Raw genomic sequence first — 20962 nt, 5'->3', positions numbered from 1 at the left:
TACATATAACATATTCGATAAAGAGTTATTTTCATAACATGAAGGATTACATTGTATCATCACGTCTCTTACATATAGGAACCTGGAACCTGTCACAGGTCCAATATAATGATAATTAAAGTTAATTAAATAGTAAATAATGGGGTCCCCCTTTTTTATATGAATGCCCCTGTGCTATAATGCACACCAGTATCCAGGTTATAGACGGGTGAAAGGGTTGGGGTTACACCCTAACCCTAGTGTCTGAATAGACCAAGAAAGGGAAGTGAAGCCTTTAGAGTGCCAAGACACCGTTCTGAGACCCGGAGATCTCAGAACAACCTGGGGGCTCATGCACACGACTATATTTTACATCCGCGTCCAATCCATAATTTTTTTTGGGGCGGATAGCACAGAGACCTATTCATTTCTATGGATCGGCAAAAAGAACAGACAGCATATAGATTGTGGACGAGAGTAGTCATATCAAGTGATGGGAGTGAAAAAAATACAGATTGCACGCAGAAAGTATCCACATTTTGCGGGTCCATTTTTTGCGGACCTTAATACGGACACGGTCGTGTGCATGAGACCTAATTCTTGTAGGCAGCTGTACACATGCGCTTGTACACAACTGTCTCACTTCATGATAAATCCAACACTAGCGCCTGACAATTTTCATTTGTAATGTTAAAGGGGTTTTCCCATCACAGACAATGTCGGATAGGTGCGAGTCCTACCTCTGAGACCTACACCTGTGCCGAGAGCGGAGCCGGACAGGCTCGGCCCCAGGTTTGTGTGGGCCCTTGGGCGATAAATCCCCCTATGGCTCCCACATGGTATAATGACCCCCAGTGGCCCCTATACAGTATAATCAGGGCCATCTTTACCAAGGGGCAAAAGGGGCAGCTGCCTCTTGAGCCCTGCTAGCCACAGCCCCGGGTGTCAGGCTGTCAGCTACACAGGGGGTGCTGCCATGCCATGCCTGCCGGCACTGAGTCCAGGCAGCGTACTGTGTCTGTGAGAGCTGTGCTCTAGGACCTTAATGACATCATCACCATGTGACCAGTAACCTAGCAATATTACTGGTCACATGGCTATGAGGTCATCACAGGTCCTACCAGGAGTATTGCAGGAGAAGTTTGCCTTAACTGTGGAGCTTTTTTTGTGAAGATTACATCAGGAAAAGGTGTCAGGGGCTGTTATGCTAATATACTGTAAACTACTGTATAGTGGGGTGCTGTATACTGTGTGGGGCTGTATACTGTGGGGGCCTGTATACTGTGGGGGGGCTGTATACTGTGGAGGGCCTGTATACTGTGGAGAGCCTGTATACTGTGGGGGGCCTGTATACTGTGGGGGGTCCTGTCTACTGTGGGGGGGGGGGGGGGGGGGCGCTGTATACTGTGGGGGGGGGGGCTGTATACTGTGGAGGGGCTGTATACTGTAGGGGGGCTGTATACTGTGTGGGGGGGCTGTATAGTGTGGGGGGCCTGTATAGTGTGGGGGGGGGCCTGTATACTGTGGGGGGCTGTATACTGTGTGTGTGGGGGGACTGTATACTGTGTGGGGGGGGCTGTATACTGTGTGGGGGGGCTGTATACTGTGTGGGGGGGCTGTATACTGTGTGTGGGGGGCTGTATACTGTGTGGGGGCCTGTATACTGTGTGGGGGCCTGTATACTGTGGGGGGGCCTGTATACTGTGGGGGGGCCTGGAGTGTTTTACTGCTGTACTGTATACTGTGGGGGGCTGTATACTGTATACTGTGGGTGCTGTATAGTGTGGAGTGCTATACTGCTGTACTGTATAGTGTGGGGTGCTGTATCGTGTATAGTTTGGGGTGCTGTATACGGTGAGGTGCTATACTGCTCTACTGTATACTGTGGGGTGCTGTATACTGTGGGCTGCTATACTGCTCTACTATATACTGTGGGGTACTGTATAGTGTGGGGTGCTATACTGCATACTGTGTGGTGCTGTATACTATAGGGTGCTATACTGCATACTGTGGGTGCTGGGGTGCACTGTAACACTAGGGTGAGCCGAGCCCTGGTCTCCTTCCTGCAGAGCGGTGCTCACTTCCAGCCTGAGCCCAGCTGCCCAGAGCACTGATCCTGAGCTGCTGGACTCTTCAGAACTGGAAGTATTTACAGTCATTCACTGGACTCTACCAGATGTGTGGATTTTTGGTGTGTGTGTTGTGGTGGAGGGCGTGATTGCATGCTAAGGTGTGGGAAGGCGGGATCCAGGGGGCCCAAGTAAATCTTTGCCAAGGGTCCAATCAATATTAAAGACGGCCCTGAGTATAATGACCACTAGTGGCCCTTCACACAGTATAATGACTAATAGTGGCCCCCACACAGTATAATGACCCCCAGTGGCCCCACACACAGTATAATGACCCTACAGTGGACCTCAATTCAGAATAATAACCCCCAGTGGCCCCCCCCATTTAGAATAATGACCCCCAGTGGCCCCCATACTGGGGGTTATATTGTATGAAGGGGCACTGGGGGTCATTATACTGTACGGTGCTCACTGGGGGTCATTATACTAAATGGGGGGGGGGCACTGGGTGTCATTATACTGTGTAAGGCGCCCTCACAGTGTAATGACCCCCCAGTGGCCCCCTCACATACCTATCATTGCTGGAGCGCAGGGGAGCCGGCAGTCCTGTCATTCACTAGCCGCAGCTCCCTGCGCTCCTTCTCTCCTGTGCAGTGATGTAGCTAGAACTGACTGGGCCCCACAGCAAATTTTTGTACGTCCAATGCCCCCCCGTGGGTTCTCATCACGTTTTTCCTATCGGTTTGATGTATGTATGAAATGTGCAGCACTCCACGTTTTTGTATCCTGAAGAGTCCAGTAAAAAATGCATACATTAACGTATATGTTTTTCTACCATAAAACTGTATGGAGAACGGACGCCACTGTGCGGCATCAGTCTGAGGCATCTGGTAATGTATACATTTTTGGTATACATTAAATGGATGGCAAAAATAGGATGTGAACCCGGCCCTAGTGTCAGAATAAGCACCAGTACACAGCGGAGCAGCGTGGCGGAGAGGGGAGGCCTCCATGTACTGACAGAGCGCTACCCGGTCCTGGTGGTCAGGGATGAGGACTGTGTTTCCCAAGGACAATTTTCTACTGGGAAATACAGGGCCCAGTATAATACACTAGAGTCTATATAATATAACGATATTAGCCCTACCCCCGAATAATAATACAATTAGATGGTCATTTATTATATAGAGATCTGTCTATGTTAGGCGTATTTCTGACACAGATTGTGGCGCAAAAAGTCCTTAGCACCGCAATCTGCATATTTTTCCCGCTCATGCCAGGTCTAAAAAAGGATGGTGTGGGCGAGGAAAGGGATACAGTTATGGCCATCCAGTTATTGGATACCACCGCCATACATTGACCGGATAATACCTCTGTACAGTGACCGGATAACATCTCTGTACAGTGACCGGATAACACTGCCATACCGTGACCGGATAACACCTCTGTATAGTGACCGGATAACACCGCCATACCGTGACCGGATAACATCTCTGTACAGTGACCGGATAACACTGCCATACCGTGACCGGATAACATCTCTGTACAGTGACCGGATAACACTGCCATACCGTGACCGGATAACACCTCTGTATGGTGACCGGATAACACCGCCATACAGTGACCGGATAACATCTCTGTACAGTGACCGGATAACACCGCCATACCGTGACCGGATAAAAGGGTATAAGAGCACGGGTGTCAAACACAAGGCCCGCGGGCCGAATCCGGCCCGCCAGACCTTGTCATGTGGCCCGCGTAGCCGCCGCCGGCCGCCAGCCTTCACCTTTTTATTATCATTATCACTTACACCCGATACAGGAGCCGGGAGGATCAGCTGTGAGGGAGGCGGTACTTACATCTACAAGCGCTCGCCGAGAGGAGGGAGGAGGCAGGCTGGGAGGATGGGCGCTGGCAGTGTGAGTCATACGTCACGCGCCTGCGCCGCCCACTTTATGAATGAAGCAGGCGGCGTGGGCGCATGTTGTATGACTCACACTGCCAGCGCCTGTCCTCCCGGCCTGCCTCCTCCCTCCTCTCGGCGAGCGCTTGTAGATGTAAGTACCGCCTCCCTCACAGCTGATCCTCCCGGCTCCTGTATCGGGTGTAAGTGATAATGATAATAAAAAGGTGAAGGCTGGTGATTGTGAAACTTGAAAGGGGGGAAAGACCGTATGTGAATGGCTACTGGGCTGGCGCTGCTGAAAGGGGTTAATTATAACTACTGTGGGAGCAAAGGGGGGAATAATTAGCTACACTGAAGAGGGGACTGAAAGGGGTTAATAAATACTGTGAATGGGGGACTGCTGAAAAAGGGGTTAATAACTACTGTGAAGCCCCTTCACAGTAGTTAACCCCTTTCAGCAGTCTTCACAGTATTTATTAAACTCAGCAGTCCCCCTTCAGTGAAGGGGGGACTGCTGGGGTTAATAACTACTGTGAAGGGGGACTGCTGAAAGGGGGAAATAACTATGAAGAGGGGGCTGCTGAAAGGGGTTAATAACTACTGTGAAGGGGGACTGCTGAAAGGGGGAAATAACTATGAAGAGGGGGCTGCTGAAAGGGGTTAATAACTACTGTGAAGGGGGACTGCTGAAAGGGGTTAATAACTACTGTGAAGGGGGCTGCTGAAAGGGTTAATAACTACTGTGAAGGGGGACTGCAGAAAGGGGTTAATAACTACTGTGAAGGGGGCTGCTGAAAGGGGTTAATAACTACTGTGAAGCCCCTTCACAGTAGTTATTAATCTCTTTCAGCAGTCCCTCCTTAACAGTATTTATTAACCCCTTTCAGTCCCCTCTTCAGTGTAGCTAATTATTCCCTCTTTTGCTCCCACAGTAGTTATAATTAACCCCTTTCAGCAGTCCCAGCAGGGGACTGCTAAAAGGGGTTAATAACTACTAGGGGGGGGGGCTTGGGGGGTGACACCATTTTCTACTGCACCGGGTGACACCAGCCCTAGCAACGCCACTGTCAGCGCTCCTTATGCGATTATATACATACGGTAACCATTAACTATTAGAGATACGATTATACAGTGAGTGGACACATAGTCCTACAGATACAACCGGCCCTTTGAGGGTGACCAAACTGCTGATGCGGCCCCCGATGCATTTGAGTTTGACACCCCTGTATAAGAGGGTACAGTACAGGGAATGACTAGGGGCACTGCACAGGGTGTGGTAAGAGGGCACAATCCAGGGTATAAGGGGGCACAGTACGGGGTGAGGGCCTCATGTGACTATCAGAGGGCCCACCAGAGGGGCACTGTGTAAGTGAAATGACAGCAGTGTCATTGATGGAAGTGCTCATAGCAGCTCAGTGGGCCCCCCCCCCAGGAGCAGTGGGCTCCGGCACTTGCCCGGGTAGGCCGGGTGCTGACGCCGGCCCTGTTCCTGAGGTCTGGCCAGCGCCAAGTGCTCTCCCCATACAAGTGAATGGGAATGCACCACGCTTGTGCGCCCACCGCTCCCATTCATTTCTATGGGGCCGACGGAAATAGCCGAGCCAGCACTCGGCTATATTCGGCGGCCCCATAGAAATTAATGGAGGGTGGCTGTACATGCGCAGTGCGCCCTCCATAACTTTTGGGGCTCCATTACTAGTGTAAATGCGGACCTGCACCTATAAGACAATGGGGACATATCCTAGCGGAAAAAAAACTTTTTGGCAAGTTTTCTTTTTGGTTAGAGATCTGTTATCTGGAAACTGTCAGCAAGTTGTTGTTGTTGACAGATCTGACATTTACTGTATATACTCAGTATTATAAGAAGAAACAATTGCACTTTAGCCATCACACCCTGCGGAAAACAATGGTTTCCAGTCTCAAGCGTTCTGTTCACATCTGCATAGTGTTCTCCATTATACACAGAACCCACGGTCTCACGATGGACACCGGTGGCGAGCCATGCGGTGTCCGCCATATTATTATGAAGTATAAAGCTGCTGCACGATGACAGAGCCTCAGACGAAATGTCACTTTGGCGCAGACTGTATTTAAATGAGTGCCGGGAAGATGTCATTATATCAGTATGCAGGGAGCATCAATGTAAAACGGTTAGTCGTCGTGCGGTAGTTAATGGCCGCTCTGCCGCGCTGATTGATTAGACGGGCTCCTGTCATATTTCAATCACCTCTGAACAGCAGCATAGGCAGGAGACATAGAGAACACTGCCACCAAGTGTTGATTTATGGGCATGACATGATGAAATGATGACAGCTGCCCGTCAGGCTTGATTTACATGTCAATCAGTGGAAATGCAGCCTATGTTAATGGCTTTACCTTGCCTGACTGTACTGTCGGGATAACACACTGCAGAAAAATATGAAATCTTGCTGTTATCGACTTCAGTTCATAAGGACAAGGGACGTCCTGCCGTATAAAACCGTCCTTCTTGTCATTTCTAAAAGGGGTTCTTAAGAAGAAATTAGCACCAGGGGTTTGGAATTAATTCCACGATTGACTCTGGAGATATCAGGAACTGCGGCTGTAGGTGGGTGCAAAGTTTATTTGCATGCGATCCAGAAGCAGCGCCGCTCTTTAGGCTGTGTCTGGTATTGCAGCTCAGATACAGTGGTGCTCATTCTCAGAAATTTCCCAAAATTCCTTTTCAGTTTCAGTGCAGATCTTGTCCACATATTGCTCTGTATGGAGATGCTACGCTGGTACCAGGACTGTAAAAAACGCACACATTCATCCGTGTTATTCTCAGTATTACAGCGATGGTGAACACAGACGGAGCCAGAAGACCTTCCGGTTCTGACCGTATCACATACAGACTCCAATCAGCCATAACATAACCTGTCTAATATTGTATAGGGTCCCTTTGTGACACAAAAACAGCTCGGACCCGTCAAGTAATGGACTCCACATGACTCCTGAAGATGGACTGCGATGAAAGGGGTTGTTTCTTCTGAGACATTGGTGGCCCATCACTAGGGTGTCACCTCTGGGACCCACACCTATCTCCAGAACGGGATCAAGAATAGCGGCGCATACGCAGCCGCCCTCCATTCATTTCTAAGGACTGACAAAAATAGCCGAGTGCTGGCCGCAGAAATGAACGGAGCGGCGGCCATTCGTCGCGGTGTGTGCTCTCCATTCATTTCTATGGGACATTCCATTGAAATAAATGGAGAGCATGCCGTGCGCGCGCGGTTTGCTCTCCTTCACTTTGGGGGGGTCTGCTATGGAGATAGGTACAGGGGGCACTCGATCCTTCCCTCCGACTAAGCCATGATGTCATCTCCTTGGTTGCAATGAACATTTGGCTACACCGGACACTGCTGCAGTCAATCACTGACCTCAGCAGTATATGACATGAGACATTAAGGCCAGTGACAAAGCAAGCGGATAGGATCGGGGTGACAGTGCTGGAAGTGGCGGGGGATGTAATAGATCAGTAGACAATTTTTGACAATTGTTGGCTTGGGGTAATTTTTTATTTTTAAAAAAGTTGGACAATCCCTTAAACTTTTTCAGTGGCTAGCCTTCATCCTCCACGCAATCAATGAACCTGAGAACAGCCCCCAAGACCTGTGGTTTTGTAGCTAAGATCAAGGGCGAACATAGATATCATAGGGAGGGCACCATAACAAAACCTAGTAAGAGGCCCTCCCTCTCTATGAGATTTCCAAGGAATTTAAATTTTTTTTTTTGGTGGAGGAATTTTTGTATAAAAAAATAATGCCCTTGCCTCACCAACGTTCATTAATATGGCGTTAGTTCTGAACCCCACATTTCTCAATGTGTGGTATCAATACATTGATAAATCTCTCCCATACAACTCTATGGGGGAGATTTATCAAAACTGGTGTAAAGTAGAACTGGCTTGGTTGTCCATAGCAACTAATCAGATTCCACCTTTCATTTTCCGAAGGAGCTGTACCAAAATGAAAGGTGGAATCTGATTGGCTGCTATGGGCAACTAAGCCAGTTTTGATAAATCCCCTCTATATGTCTGCTTCCCTTCGCACAGTACGTTATAAAACTGTCTGCCTGCAGCAACCACTAGGGGGAGCTCAGGGCATAGGAATGCATACAGCTACCACTTAATGGTAAAAATCTGTTTGCAATGAGCTCCATCTAGTGGCGGCTTCAGGAAAATGCTGTCTGGAAGCAGAATGAGTTTAGACTCTTCTCATCCCAGGCCACATAGCAGCCATTTGGTCTACCTCCGCGGTATGTAGACCACTGGTGGTCCAATCTTCTAGCCATCGTGGTTTGACCCTTGTCAAAGTCCCTTCCCATTCCTTTTGCCTGTTTTTCCTGCTTCCAACACATCAACTTCTTGTTTCGAATTCTATAAAGTGCATTCTCAGTACATTTCATCTAGTAGACGGTGAATTTTGCATATTTTATTTTATTCATTTTATACAAATAATATTAAAAAAAAGGCAAAAGAAAACACCAAAATACCGTCCCCCCTTCCTCCTCCTGTACAGATATAGTACAATAAGTGAATGTAATACAATAAAACACATTAATATGGGGAGATGATAACGGTTAGTATCTAAACACAATTCCACTACTATATAATATAAATCATTAGAGAGGTCTCCGTCTTATGTATAGAGAGTGCGGCACTATACGGTATGTCATCGCAATGGACAAGATACCTCATTATGTCTGTGCCTCGGTCTCCAGCAGTGGTTAAATGTCAGGGGAACATGGTTAGCGGAAGCGATATTCAAGTAATTAATCACATAAGTATCCCTGAGGAAGAAGAGATGAATATATGGTGTTAATGGTCTCCAGCAGACAATTCTCAGCGAAAGGGTGGATATAAAACGGGGGGAAATATGGCTGTGCAGGTCATTAACTTTGCAAGGATTTAATAAAAGTGCCAGTAAACTGGGCGAGATTTCCACTTAATGAGGTCCTTCGGTGTATTGTAAATCGAGACCCCAATAGGCGCGTCTCACCCTCCAGCCAAGTGCAGGGATTTACAGCTATTACTGCCAAAATGTGCATAAGAACATGGCCTACAGCACCTATAGAAAGCGCCAATTTCTTAACCTAACCCCATTGCCACAATGAAAGCGCTCATTGCCCGTGGCCCTTCCGCTGCCGCCCTCTTGCCCCTACCTGGTGCTGCCTGAGGCTCATTGGTGGTGCGCCCCTGCTTACACCTCATGCACACAACCATATTCATTTTGCGGTCCGTAAATCACCGATCCGCAAAAACACGGATCCCCGGCTGTGTGAATGCCACCATATTTTTTTTATAACTCCTGTAGAAATGTCCTATCCTTACCCACAAAACAGACAAGAATAAGACATGTTCAATCTTTTTTGGCTGCGGGACGGGCATACGGATGCGGACAGCACACGGGTCCGCATCCAATCCGCCAAAAGATGCAGATACGGTGGTGTGCATGGGGCCTTATTCTGTGTGCTTGGTATCAGCCACATTTCACAGTCTTGGTTCCGGTGATAGACAGACGAATAATTAGAAAGCAAAATGGATCTCAATGGGTTAAAACAAAATCTCAACATTTTCTTGTAATATCGTGGCCACCCTGATTTTGCCAGGAAACAGCAGTTTCTCCTGCAGAGGCCGCATGCTGAAACGCATTTCGGCCACTTGCGGCCCACCCCCTTATCAAGGGTTCATAACAGGCGGTCCAGGTCAAATGGAGATGCGATTTTGATCGGTGGGGGTGCCATGACTCGGACCCCCGCCTATCAGGTGTTGATGACCCGTCCTGAGGATAGGTTATCAATATCGCAATCACGGGAAACCCCTTTAACAGCATTCAGTACAATATGGTGCCCGAATATTGCCATATGTTGGCCAAATAACACTTTCATACAGTAAAATGACTGCTAACACAATGCACCGCAAAATGGTGCCAATTAAAGGCAGGGCCACACAATGCCGCCATACGGGGCCCAAATACAGTGCCACCATATGGTGAGTAAATAAAACCTAAATAATACTGCTATACAATCCATATTAAAGTTTTTGATGGTCATAAGCCTTGCCTGACAGCGCTTAGCAGGTTGCGCTCCCCTAAGGCTGGCCCCGTCCTTGTGACACCTTCTCCGGTTTAATCCGTTTCTCAGATTACAATGGATCCTGGGTTCTGTTCCCTACAGACCATGCCTATACAATCAGGAACGCCTCGGCTTCTGTTTTATATCATTTGCTTTGTTTATTACACTATTATTAGAAGATATAAAATGTTTGCAGTGCAGTGACCTGCCATAGCCAGCAGATGGTGCCATAGACTAGTCACCACCTCCTGTTGGCTGCTCAGGTGGCGCTTCTATTTCCCGTCGAGATGATCAGGATATCTATAATAAAGTAGATTAGAAGAATGAAGCCGTATATATTGCTTCTAATGATAAAAAAAATACAGTTTATATACACAAAAAAACTACAAATTCAAATGTTGTCCGTTGTCTTTAGTCAGCGTTTCATAGGCATTTGCTTAAAATACCGCACTCCTTTCCATAGTCATCTAGACCACAAAACGCGTCGGCGTCAGTGATGTCAGCATATATATCGTTCTTGCTTGCTTCACGCCATATGTTGGTAATGGGTCAGAATTCCTCCACCTGCAGGTATGTCACATAAAAAGTCCTCTTTATGTTAATTCTTGCATTTGTTACTTTGGCTTAAAGGAATTGTCCAGAAATTTCATTATTTTTATTTTTTTTAATGGCTGAGAATAGTTAATAGAAGTAGTAATTCCCACCTTACTGATCCCTTGCTGCGTCGGTTCTGATGCTTCTCGAGTCCTCCACAAGTCTCCTCACCTTCTGCTCCCCACTCAACTTGAAAATGTGATCACTGGTCGTAGCGGTGACCCGCCTCGGCATATTTCTATGTCGAGAGGGACCAGACTGGCAGAGGACCTAGGAAGCGTTGCCACAAGCGTGTCAGGATTGGTACGATATAGCTTCTTTTATTTTATTCCACCAGTCACAACTGTTTTTAAATAGCTGGACATCCCCTTTAAGGCCTAACTCCACTGCAGTAATTATAGAGACATATCATAAGTAGTATGACATATCTTTGCAGAACCTATGTTTATTGCTATACTATCGGCATCATCTTTTTGGATTTTATAGGCTTCGATATTTCATGCTTGCCTAGCAATCCTTCAACTTTCTGTCTGGGTGACCACCATTTCACGGACACGCTGGCTACATTGAATGAAGTGGTCATGCAATGTCCACTGCGAGAAGATATCGCATGTGTTAGGTGTTCCCACTCTGGTGTCAGGAAGCATACAGTAAGAACATAGCTCAAGGAACTATACACCTGAAAGATGAATCTCGCTGGAGAAGCACATACTAAGCTGTGTTCTTGGGAAGGAGCCTTTGGAGAGAGTTTATATAGGCAAATAGAGATGGACCTTTCAATCATGGTTGAGTTGCACCACATTTCTATACATACCCCCCATTTGCTATGATTTCTGATATTTCCTAAAAAATTACTCTATGTACCTCCAAATCTTTACAAACTGAACCCAGCAAGTACTTAATTCATACTAAAGTGTACTCATCTTTATATTCTTAGGCATAAATAAGTCAATAGCACATGTAAAAATATGAAAGTTTGTAATATATCTCATTAAAGGGGCAGGCCCATCTGAGAAATTGGTGGCATGTTGCTAGAGTATGCCATCGGTGTTAGATACCGTAGGTGCGGGTTTCAGCTCTGGAACCCACTCCTGTCTCCAGAACGGTGACCCTGAAGTGAAAAAGAGCACGCAACGCATGCGCAGCATGCTTTATATTAACTTCTACAGTCCGAAAATAACTGAGTGAGCACTCTCAGCTATTTTCGGGAGCCCGATAGCTGTGAATGGAGAGCGCACTGTCTAAGCATGGCATCTCTCCTTTCACGGCTATGAGACTACTGGAAATAGCTGGACTAGAGCTCGCCTATTTTAGAAGCTCCCAGAGCAATGAATGGAGAGTGGCTGCCCTATCCTTCACTACGGGGGTCTGTTCTGAAAATCGGAGTCGGTCCCAGATGTAGGATCTGTACCTATCTGACATGTGCCATCAATGTCTGAGAAGGGAATACCCCTTAAAGAAAAATGGATGTAATTCCCCATTACCTGTAAATGTTCAGAATCCTCCTCCTTCCCCTCAAAATCCATCTAGTATGAACCTGTAAGTACTAGGCATGGAGGAGGGAGATGTAGCTGCAGTATCCCCTCCTCAGTGTCTGAGACAGCATGCTGTGAGAGGGGAGAGGGAGCAGCAGGAAAGGACACATCTGATTGGTCAGAGCACACAGCACCGCTCTCCAGCTCCACACCAAGAGCCGAAAATGCAGATTAGACAGAATAAAATATCTCATATAGCTTCCTATTTGTGATTATTTTTTTTTGCTTGTAACAAAAGGTGTGCTTTAATACATCATTTTAATGGAGGCCTCAAAGGGTGACCCAATGGTTCTCCATCTCATTGGTGGCTCCCATCCAGAGTCTGAATATCAGAATGGGTAGATGTTCTACTAACTGGAGTGTATGGATGGATGTGTTTATTGAGTGTTTACCGGGCAGCCATGTTAATAAGGAAAATCTTCCAGGTGTTCTAGGCCGTACAGGTCAGCCAGCATCTTGAACCTGGGACCCCAGTCATTTAACACATCATAGTCAATTTCAGAATCCGATGATCCAGATTCCAGGGAACTGAGAGATTCCACAATGGATTCTGAGCCTTCATAGCCGAATATGTGCAGAGTGTCATAGGGGAGGCATTCTCCGTCGTTGTCTGCGTCCTCTTTCTTTGCTTCAATCACGGAGAACATGTCTCCATTTCTGGAAGGTTTCTGGACCTGGGCGTACAGGCTGGGATAAGCCTCCATGTCAGGCTTTGATCTCACTACGTTTCTACGCACAGAGTTGAGCACAGAGACATCATAGCCATTGGTGTCCATTTCTCCTCCTCCTTCCTCGTCGTAGGTCACCAGCTGCTCGTGGATTTCCGCAGGGTTCTTGACTAGTATCATAGGATGATGACTACGCATTCTTCTCAGTATCAGAAATGATGCGAGGACTGTAATAATGAAACATAAAACCAAGGTCAAGATGGAAACTCTCTAAAGAGCCAACAGGCTTTATCGTGAGATATAGATATGTTTCAGAATCATGCTATAAGAAATAAACCCAGTGGCTAGTGATTTGTTCCAATTGGGTCCATCTTGGGTTGTCTTCTGCTGGACCCAAGATGTTTACTTTTGTGTAGGAGCATGGGCCCACTGAAGGATCCCCTGAGGAAGATTCAGTGCTTCTATGGAGCCCATGAGGGGATGGATGCCATCAAAAAGCATTCGAAGGTGGCATGAAAACTTACCAATCAGAAGAATTAGGGCGAGACTGCATAGGATGATAATGATGGTTGATGCCGATACCGCCGCATACTTTAGAGCCTCCTCACAGAATGTGAATTCCCCTTCTTCATTGCACTTGCAGACATTGATGGTCAGAGTATTGGTGCTGCTCAGGGATGGCATTCCATTGTCAGAGATGACAATGGGCAGGTAGTAGAACTTGGTCACATCACGGTTAAAGGCTCCATTCTTGACGACGATGCTTGCTGTATTATCTGCAAAAGGTAACGTTACACCAGATGGTAAGGATGGCCATCGACAAGATCTTAAATCACAGCTCTATGAGAAAAAAAAAAGCACCCAAAAGTGAGAAAACCCCCCGCCGATTTATTTACATGTCCCATGCGAGGGGTCTTTATCAAGCATCGGTGTATGAGTCCTGGAAACCTCTGAGTGGTAATTACTGGCTATGAGGCTGCAATGGTAGTAGTCACAGCTGGCCCTGGTGCCTGACGGGGCGCAGTGACCCATGTGCCACATGAGATGACACCTGTACTATAAATGACACAGATTATGTTCTCCTCAACATGGTGTGATCCTTAATGCCCCCATACATATTAGAATATTGCCGTCGAACCCACAATTTTCAGGGAGGTTGGACCACAATGTAATGTATAGGAAGAGCTCCTGACTCTCCTACAGCGCATGATGTCGGAGGAGACAAGAGTCTGGTGAACTGAATTTCAAAGCTCAATCCTTATGTTCTCCCAGGGGATAAGCCACCATAGTTGCGTGGCAGCGGCTTTCTCCTCTCTCTGAATGAGCATTTGGCTGACAGCTTTGAAAAGGGGCACCTTTAGATTGAGCAATTGAATTATCTTCTGCATGGGCAGTAATAGATAGAGTGGGTTCTCCAGTCTTTGAAGGCACAGCTTGTATTGTTGGATGCTTCAAGGCCAAGATGTCTTCCTGGATGTTTTTGTAGTCTGGAGTCTCTCAAATATGACCTATATCTTCATGTCCATTTACTTTACTAATATATAGACTTGGTGCTGGTCCGTGCAGGTCAGTCAGGAGTAGGGGGGCCACAGCTGGGTATCATATCCAGAAGTTTTATAGCTCATGTTTTGTGCAAGAAAATGACCACTCACAGGGTCATAGACCGTACAGGGAAATTTCCAGGTCGGCTGCTGCCCAGGGGGACCGCTTGAGCCCTCCTCAGGCCACCGGGTACATAACAATCTGTCACTCTCAACATTAGCGATATGACCCTCAGGTACTTATGTACCTAGCCAGGTACCACCCTGAATTCAACTGTATCACCATTACTCATGGCATGCTGCCCCGCCAGTCACCCTACTAGGAAAAAGGTGTAACGCCCCAGAGTGGCATTACCACCTTTGCACCCAGCTACTGTCTTTATTGGTTAACCTCATATCATCATGTCTATTTATTTCAAGTCTGTTCCAAAAATGGACCCTATGCGGGACCCAGGATCTATTCAATTTCACAATTCCAAAAGCCTGAGGCTATCTCATTCCTGTTTCTGGTCATTTATCATATTGATGATAAGACCTAACATTTAATATGTATTTGTTAAAACCAATTACCCCAAAAAAGCTAACGTTAATAAAAATTATAAGTGCCCATCTGAGTGTGTTTTTTCTTTTTCAGTAATTATTTTACCAGCTGTGAGGGATCCACTGGGATACTATCTTCATATCCCTTATAGTCACTATGCTATGGAGCTCCATTTCCCCCTGAGGAAGCCGCGGGTGCGGTGAAACTTGTTGGGGGGACAGCGTGTTTAGTATTTTACCAGATGAATGACTGTGTGTGAAGGGGTGTACTGCAGACCCCCTGATTGCTCACACATACAATTGAATGAGAAAGTAAATATAGCGATGAGGGACAGATAGTCACAAATACAAGATCAGGTCAATGGGAGAGAACAGCGCTAGGAATGACATCATACAACCTGTGACTGAGCATAAAAGCGCTGGGAGCAATTAGATAGATTATGTTGCTACTTTGGCTGCAACATTAGCAACTAATATTGACACTAATTGTTACAAAGTAAATACAAAGTGGATAAAGTCATAGCATAGTGACTATAAGGGATATGAAGATAGTATCCCAGTGGATCCCTCACAGCTGTTAAAATAATTACTGAAAAAGAAAAAACACACTCAGATGGCCACTTATAATTTTTATTAACGTTAGCTTTTTTTGGGTAATTGGTTTTCACAAAGTCTTATAATCAATATGATAAATGACCAGAAACAGGAATGAGATAGCCTCAGGCTTTTGGAATTGTTTAGTTCAAGTCCAAACACTGTGCATTTCCTATTTTGCAACTGTTTATGTTCACGTGTAATGTGCCTGGTTCGCCAGCAGGTGGCAGCAAGTATGGCAAAGCTACACTTAGAGAGAATGGAGCTTTCCATTCCATTCTAACACCCCCCCCCCCCTCTGTGGAGTGGTGGGCGAGACCCACTTCCTGCAGGAAGGGTGGGGACCAGTTAGTGAGCAGTCTAGCTTAGTGCTCTTTCACACTTGCGTTTTTGTCTTTCGGCATAGAGTTCCGTCGTCGGGGCTCTATGCCGGAAGAATCCTGATCAGGTTTATCCTAATGCATTCTGAATAGAGAGAAATCCGTTCAGGATGCATCAGGATTAGTGTTGAGCGAACTTCTGTTTTAAGTTCGGCGTCTAAAGTTCGGCTTCTGGTTAGCGGAGAATCCCGATATGGATTCCGAATACCGTTGTGGTCCGTGGTAGCGGAATCAATAATCGTCCATTATTGATTCCGCTACCACGGACCACAACGGAATTCGGAATCCATATCGGGATTCTCCGCTAACCAGAAGCCGAACTTTAGACGCCGAACTTAAAACAGAAGTTCGCTCAACACTAATCAGGATGTCTTCAGTTAAGGACCGGAACGTTTTTTGGCCGGAGAAAATACCGCAGCTTGCTGCGCTTTTTGCTCCGGCCAAAAGTCCTGAAGACTTGCCGTAAGGCCGGATCTGGAATTAATGCCCATTGAAAGGCATTAATCCGGATCCGGCCTTAAGCTAAACGTCGTTTCGGCGCATTACCAGATCCGATGTTTAGCTTTTTCTGAATGGTTACCATGGCTGCCGGGACGCTAAAGTCCTGTTTGCCATGGTAAAGTGTAGTGGGGAGCGGGGGAGCAGTATACTTACCGTCCGTGCGGCTCCCGGGGCGCTCCAGAGTGACGTCAGGGCGCCCCACGCGCATGGATGACGTGATCGCATGGCACGTCATCCATGTGCATGGGGCGCTCTGACGTCATTCTGGAGCGCCCCAGGAGCCGCGCGGACTGTAAGTATACCGCTCCCCCGCTCCCCACTACTACTATGGCATCCAGGACTTTAATAGCGTCCTGGCTGCCATAGTAACACTGAAAGCATTTTGAAGACGGATCTGTCTTCAAATGCTTTCAGTACACTTGCGTTTTTCCGGATCTGGCGTGTAATTCCGGCAAATGGAGTACACGCCGGATCCGGACAACGCAAGTGTGAAAGAACCCTTACCCCCTGCTAGGGAAAGGAAGCAAGTGCTGGGCACGCGCTGTTGGACGTGCCTATGCCCAAGCCAAGCCAGCTAGAGCACCTTCAGCTCTGCTGGACATGGAGGCCACAGCTTAGAGCCTCAGGAGCCAGGAGGAACAGTTCCCTGGTATAATCTACAGTCAGACTACAGAGAGAAGTTGCAGCATAGAGAAGAATATTCTATTTAAGCCTGTCAGTACAGCAGAGTCAGAGAGCAACCGATGTAGCAGAGACGAGTTTGCCTGCCAGAATTTTAATGCCAAAGCCTACTGGGAGAAACGTTTATGCAAAGTAAAGCTGCTTTTCAACTTCATCACAAGGTCTGGACTCAATGTATTCTTCATCCCCAGGTTAACTTTTCCCCTTTTTCTGCTTCAGAGCCAACGTATCCAGGTAGGAGCACCGTGACACATTACTTAAAGGGACATATTAGGCCACCCTATACCACTCAGCCATTCCATTACCTTGAAAATAGGGCCTTGGGTCGCGGAGAACGCTGCAACTGGCGTCACGAGACTCTGTGCAATCTCAAATAGGGCTCCAGGGGGTGGCGGCCCGTCGCACAGGCCACTAGACTTGAAGCCTAAGAGGCAGTGGACAAATGGCCTGGAATGCAGGCATCTCGGGCTCCAGGCTGGAAGAGGCCTGTGGCTTGCACTACAGATGGTATGGCTGAGCCTGCCTACTTGTGTTACCCCCATCTTCTGTCAATTAGGATGGGCCACATTTAGTTTTTTTTTCCAGGGCCACTTTAAGTCGCCAGTCATAGTAGTGACTATCTTACTGTGTGTGGCGGAGGCTTCCTGGTTTGCCTTGATCACTATTCTTTTGTAAATTCTACCATGTCCGCATAGACTTGGGGACAGGGGCGTAGCTAACGGCTCATGGGCCCTGGTGCAAGAGTTCAGCTTGAGCACCCCTTCCCTCAGTGCGTTGTGTATCTTCTTATGTGGCACAAGGGTCTTTGGGCCCCCTCAGGCTCCTGGGCCCGGTAGTGACTGCTACCTCTGCACCCCCTATAGCTACGCCCATGCTTGGGGAGGATTAGAAAAACATGGCTGTTTTCTTCCAGAAACTTCACCACACCTGTCCATGGGTTGTGCCAGGTATTGCATGTCAGTTCCACTGAGGATTGAGCTGCAATACCACACACAACCTGTGGGAAGGTGGGGCACTGTTTTAGGAAGAAAGAGATGAACGCATCTACTCTAAAATTCAAAAGATTGACCCAAAAAGTTCTACGCAACCCAGGGAGAGGGAAGCAGAGAGAAAGAGAGAGTTACTTTTCCAGGCAATGAGAGCAATTTGTGAATTCATTTGTCTTGAATCAAATCAATCGAAGAGATTGGAGACGAAGAAATTCTCTCATCTCTGCCGCCATGTTTTTCTAATCCCAGACAAACCCTTTAAGGACACTGTGTTTTTTGGCTTAGCCAGGATTGATATCGCGCGTTGACAAAATATTTTCATTGCACAGTTGCGGTGAGGAACGTGTTGGTGCCATACAAATGTGAAGCTGATGATACCATCACATTACTCATCTTGTGCTCGGTAATAAGTTCTCATTCTTCTCCCTGTTGTTTCCGCCTCATATTTTAAGAGAGTAGTTTACAAATTCACCATCTGCTGAGTTCTGTTCTAGTGGAGCATGGGGCAAACAGATTACAAAGGGAAATGCTTGCTGTACCACGGCGGATGGAAGTCACCAGCGGTTCCTCAGACCCCCTGTTGAGATTCCATTGACCAAAGTATAAGAATCAAAAATTCTACATTTACAACCCCACATCCTGAGTTTTCTGCGTGCGCGCACTGAAGCCTAGCTGGGAAGAATAGTACAATACCGTGATTATCCACCACTGTGAAATTGGTTTCTTTTTCCGCTGAATAATATGTAAACTTCGTTCCCGGCACCATTTCATCCTTATCGGTTGCAGAGATCGTTAAGATGGCCTACGAGGACACCAAGAAATGGAGTTACGTTTTTTGCTCAATTATTACAGTTTTTTAGAAGGCCTAATGCGGCAATAATGCAAAAAAATTAATAAAATAAAAATACTGATTTGTCAGATCCCCTACCCTATAGGACACTGAGAAGAATCAGAGATTGGGCCTCCCCTAAGATTACATATTATGCTTCCAATTAAAGGGGATTTTCCTGGAGTTCAATATTAATGGGATAGGTCATCAATCCTGGATTGGTGGGGATCTGACTCCTGCTACTCCTACCGATCAGCTGTTTGAAGAGGCTCTTAAGCGTTATGGCCTCTTCTTAGGCCAGTGATGTCTTGTTCATCGGTTACATGGCCTATGCGCAGCTCAGTCCTCTTCAAGTGAATAGGTCTAGGTGGCAATACCAAGCACAGCCACTGTAGAATGTATGGCGCAGTGCTTGGTTTGCTGTGAGAAGGCCACAGTGCTCATCGGAGCGCCGTGGCCTCTTCAAAAGGGTGATCAATGTGGGGTGGCAGGAGTGTACATATGCAGGTTCTACTATGGTCATGACTGTGCACCTTGAGGTCCTAGGTTGCTTGTACTTGAATGGCACTGATACCACCATGCCCAGTCAGAGTAGCTGGCACCAAGAATGATTTGTTTCCCAGGATGATGCCAACATAAGCATAGGCCAAGGAATAGACTATGATGTAGGGCAGAGAGGAATTGATAATAGAGTGGTTTGGTGGCAATGGGCTGTGTAATGGAAAGACCTGTGTAACGCCCCAGAGTGGCATTACCACCTTTGCACCCCGCTACTGTCTTTATTGGTTAACCTCATGTCATCATGTGTATTTATTTCAGGTCCAAACACTGTGCATTTCCTATTTTGCAACTGTTATGTTCAATTGTAATGTGCCTGGTTCACCAGCAGGTGGCAGAGCTACAGTTAGGTAGAATGGAGCTTTCCATTCCATTCTACCCCCCCTCTGTGGAGGAGTGGGCGAGTCCCACCTCCTGCAGGTAGGGTGGGGACCGGTTTAGTTGCAGTCTAGCTTACCCCCTGCTAAGGGAAGGAATCAAGTGCTGGGCTCGTCGCTGTTGGACGAGCCCAAGCCAAGCCAGCTAGAGCACCTTCAGTTCTGATGTATATGGAGGCCACAGCTTAGAGCCTCAGGAGCCAGGAGGAAAAGTTCCCTGGTATTATCTAGAGTCAGACTACAAAGAGAGAAGTTGCAGCATAAAAAAGAAGCTAAGTTATCCAGCAAGCCTGTCAGCACAGCAGAGCCAGAGAGCAACAGATGTAGCAGAGTTGAGTTTGCCTGCCAGAGTTTTAATGCTAAAGCCTGGTGGAACCAAGACAAAGCCTGCAAACCATTTTGGAGAATGTTTATGCAAAGTAAAGCTGCAATTCAACTTCATCACCAGGTCTGGACTCACTTGTGGGACATACAAAGTAATAATATACAATAAAATATGGTATTTGCACCCTAGGTAAGCAAATGCTTAAAACACCCAACCCAAGATAAAGAACATTTATGGGTCATAGAATAGACCACTCATAACAAAAAATGGATTGGAGGACCTTGGACTCTCCAAAAGAAATGGCTCTGAAGGCCAACTGGGACATTCCTAAAGGAGGTGCACCCAGGCACTAGATCCTACAGAGGGCTGTCCCATATAGGGAGAGCAGTGCTATACATGGCGTGTGATGGTTGGGATGCCTGTTACAAATTTTGCAGGATCTTCAGGTTACACCTCTGTGGGCCACCTCTATATGGGGAGGGAGCATCAGAACCATGTCCTCAGGTTGGACCAAGGTATCTAACACTGAATTACCATTGACAATGACCATGAAACAGCTCTCTACAGCTTATGAATATCTGTGCACAAGTAGATCACCAACACTTACGAGGTTATTGGCCGTATTCTCGCACACTCTTGGAGCATAGGGCTCTGCAAATTCGGGAGCGTTGTCATTGACGTCCAGCACCTGTATGTAAACGCTTACTGATGATGATTTCATGGTTGGAGAGTCTGACGATTTCTTAGTCGAATAGTCTAGAATGAAGGTTTATTATAATAAAATATCTGACAAATAATGACAT

The 20962-nt window shown here is 46.9% G+C and overlaps 1 protein-coding gene across 1 annotated transcript in view; it reads right to left on the bottom strand.

Moving 5' to 3' along the window:
* Positions 1-10400: 10400 nt before the first annotated feature.
* The window catches only part of CDH5 (cadherin 5), a 40975-nt gene continuing 30413 nt past the window's right edge, over positions 10401-20962 (bottom strand). The window contains exons 9-12 of the mRNA XM_044269446.1: positions 20767-20915; positions 18764-18872; positions 13369-13620; positions 10401-13071 (exon numbers count right to left, since the gene is read on the bottom strand). Coding sequence (XP_044125381.1) covers positions 12581-13071; positions 13369-13620; positions 18764-18872; positions 20767-20915 — 1001 coding nt within the window. The 3' untranslated portion in view covers positions 10401-12580. The remainder of the gene's footprint in view (positions 13072-13368; positions 13621-18763; positions 18873-20766; positions 20916-20962) is intronic.

Source organism: Bufo gargarizans, chromosome 10 (genome assembly GCF_014858855.1).
Source record: "Bufo gargarizans isolate SCDJY-AF-19 chromosome 10, ASM1485885v1, whole genome shotgun sequence".
Classification (NCBI taxonomy): Eukaryota; Metazoa; Chordata; class Amphibia; order Anura; family Bufonidae; genus Bufo; species Bufo gargarizans.
Note: the sequence above shows the minus strand (reverse complement) of the source record. Positions and strands in the feature narration are given on the sequence as shown.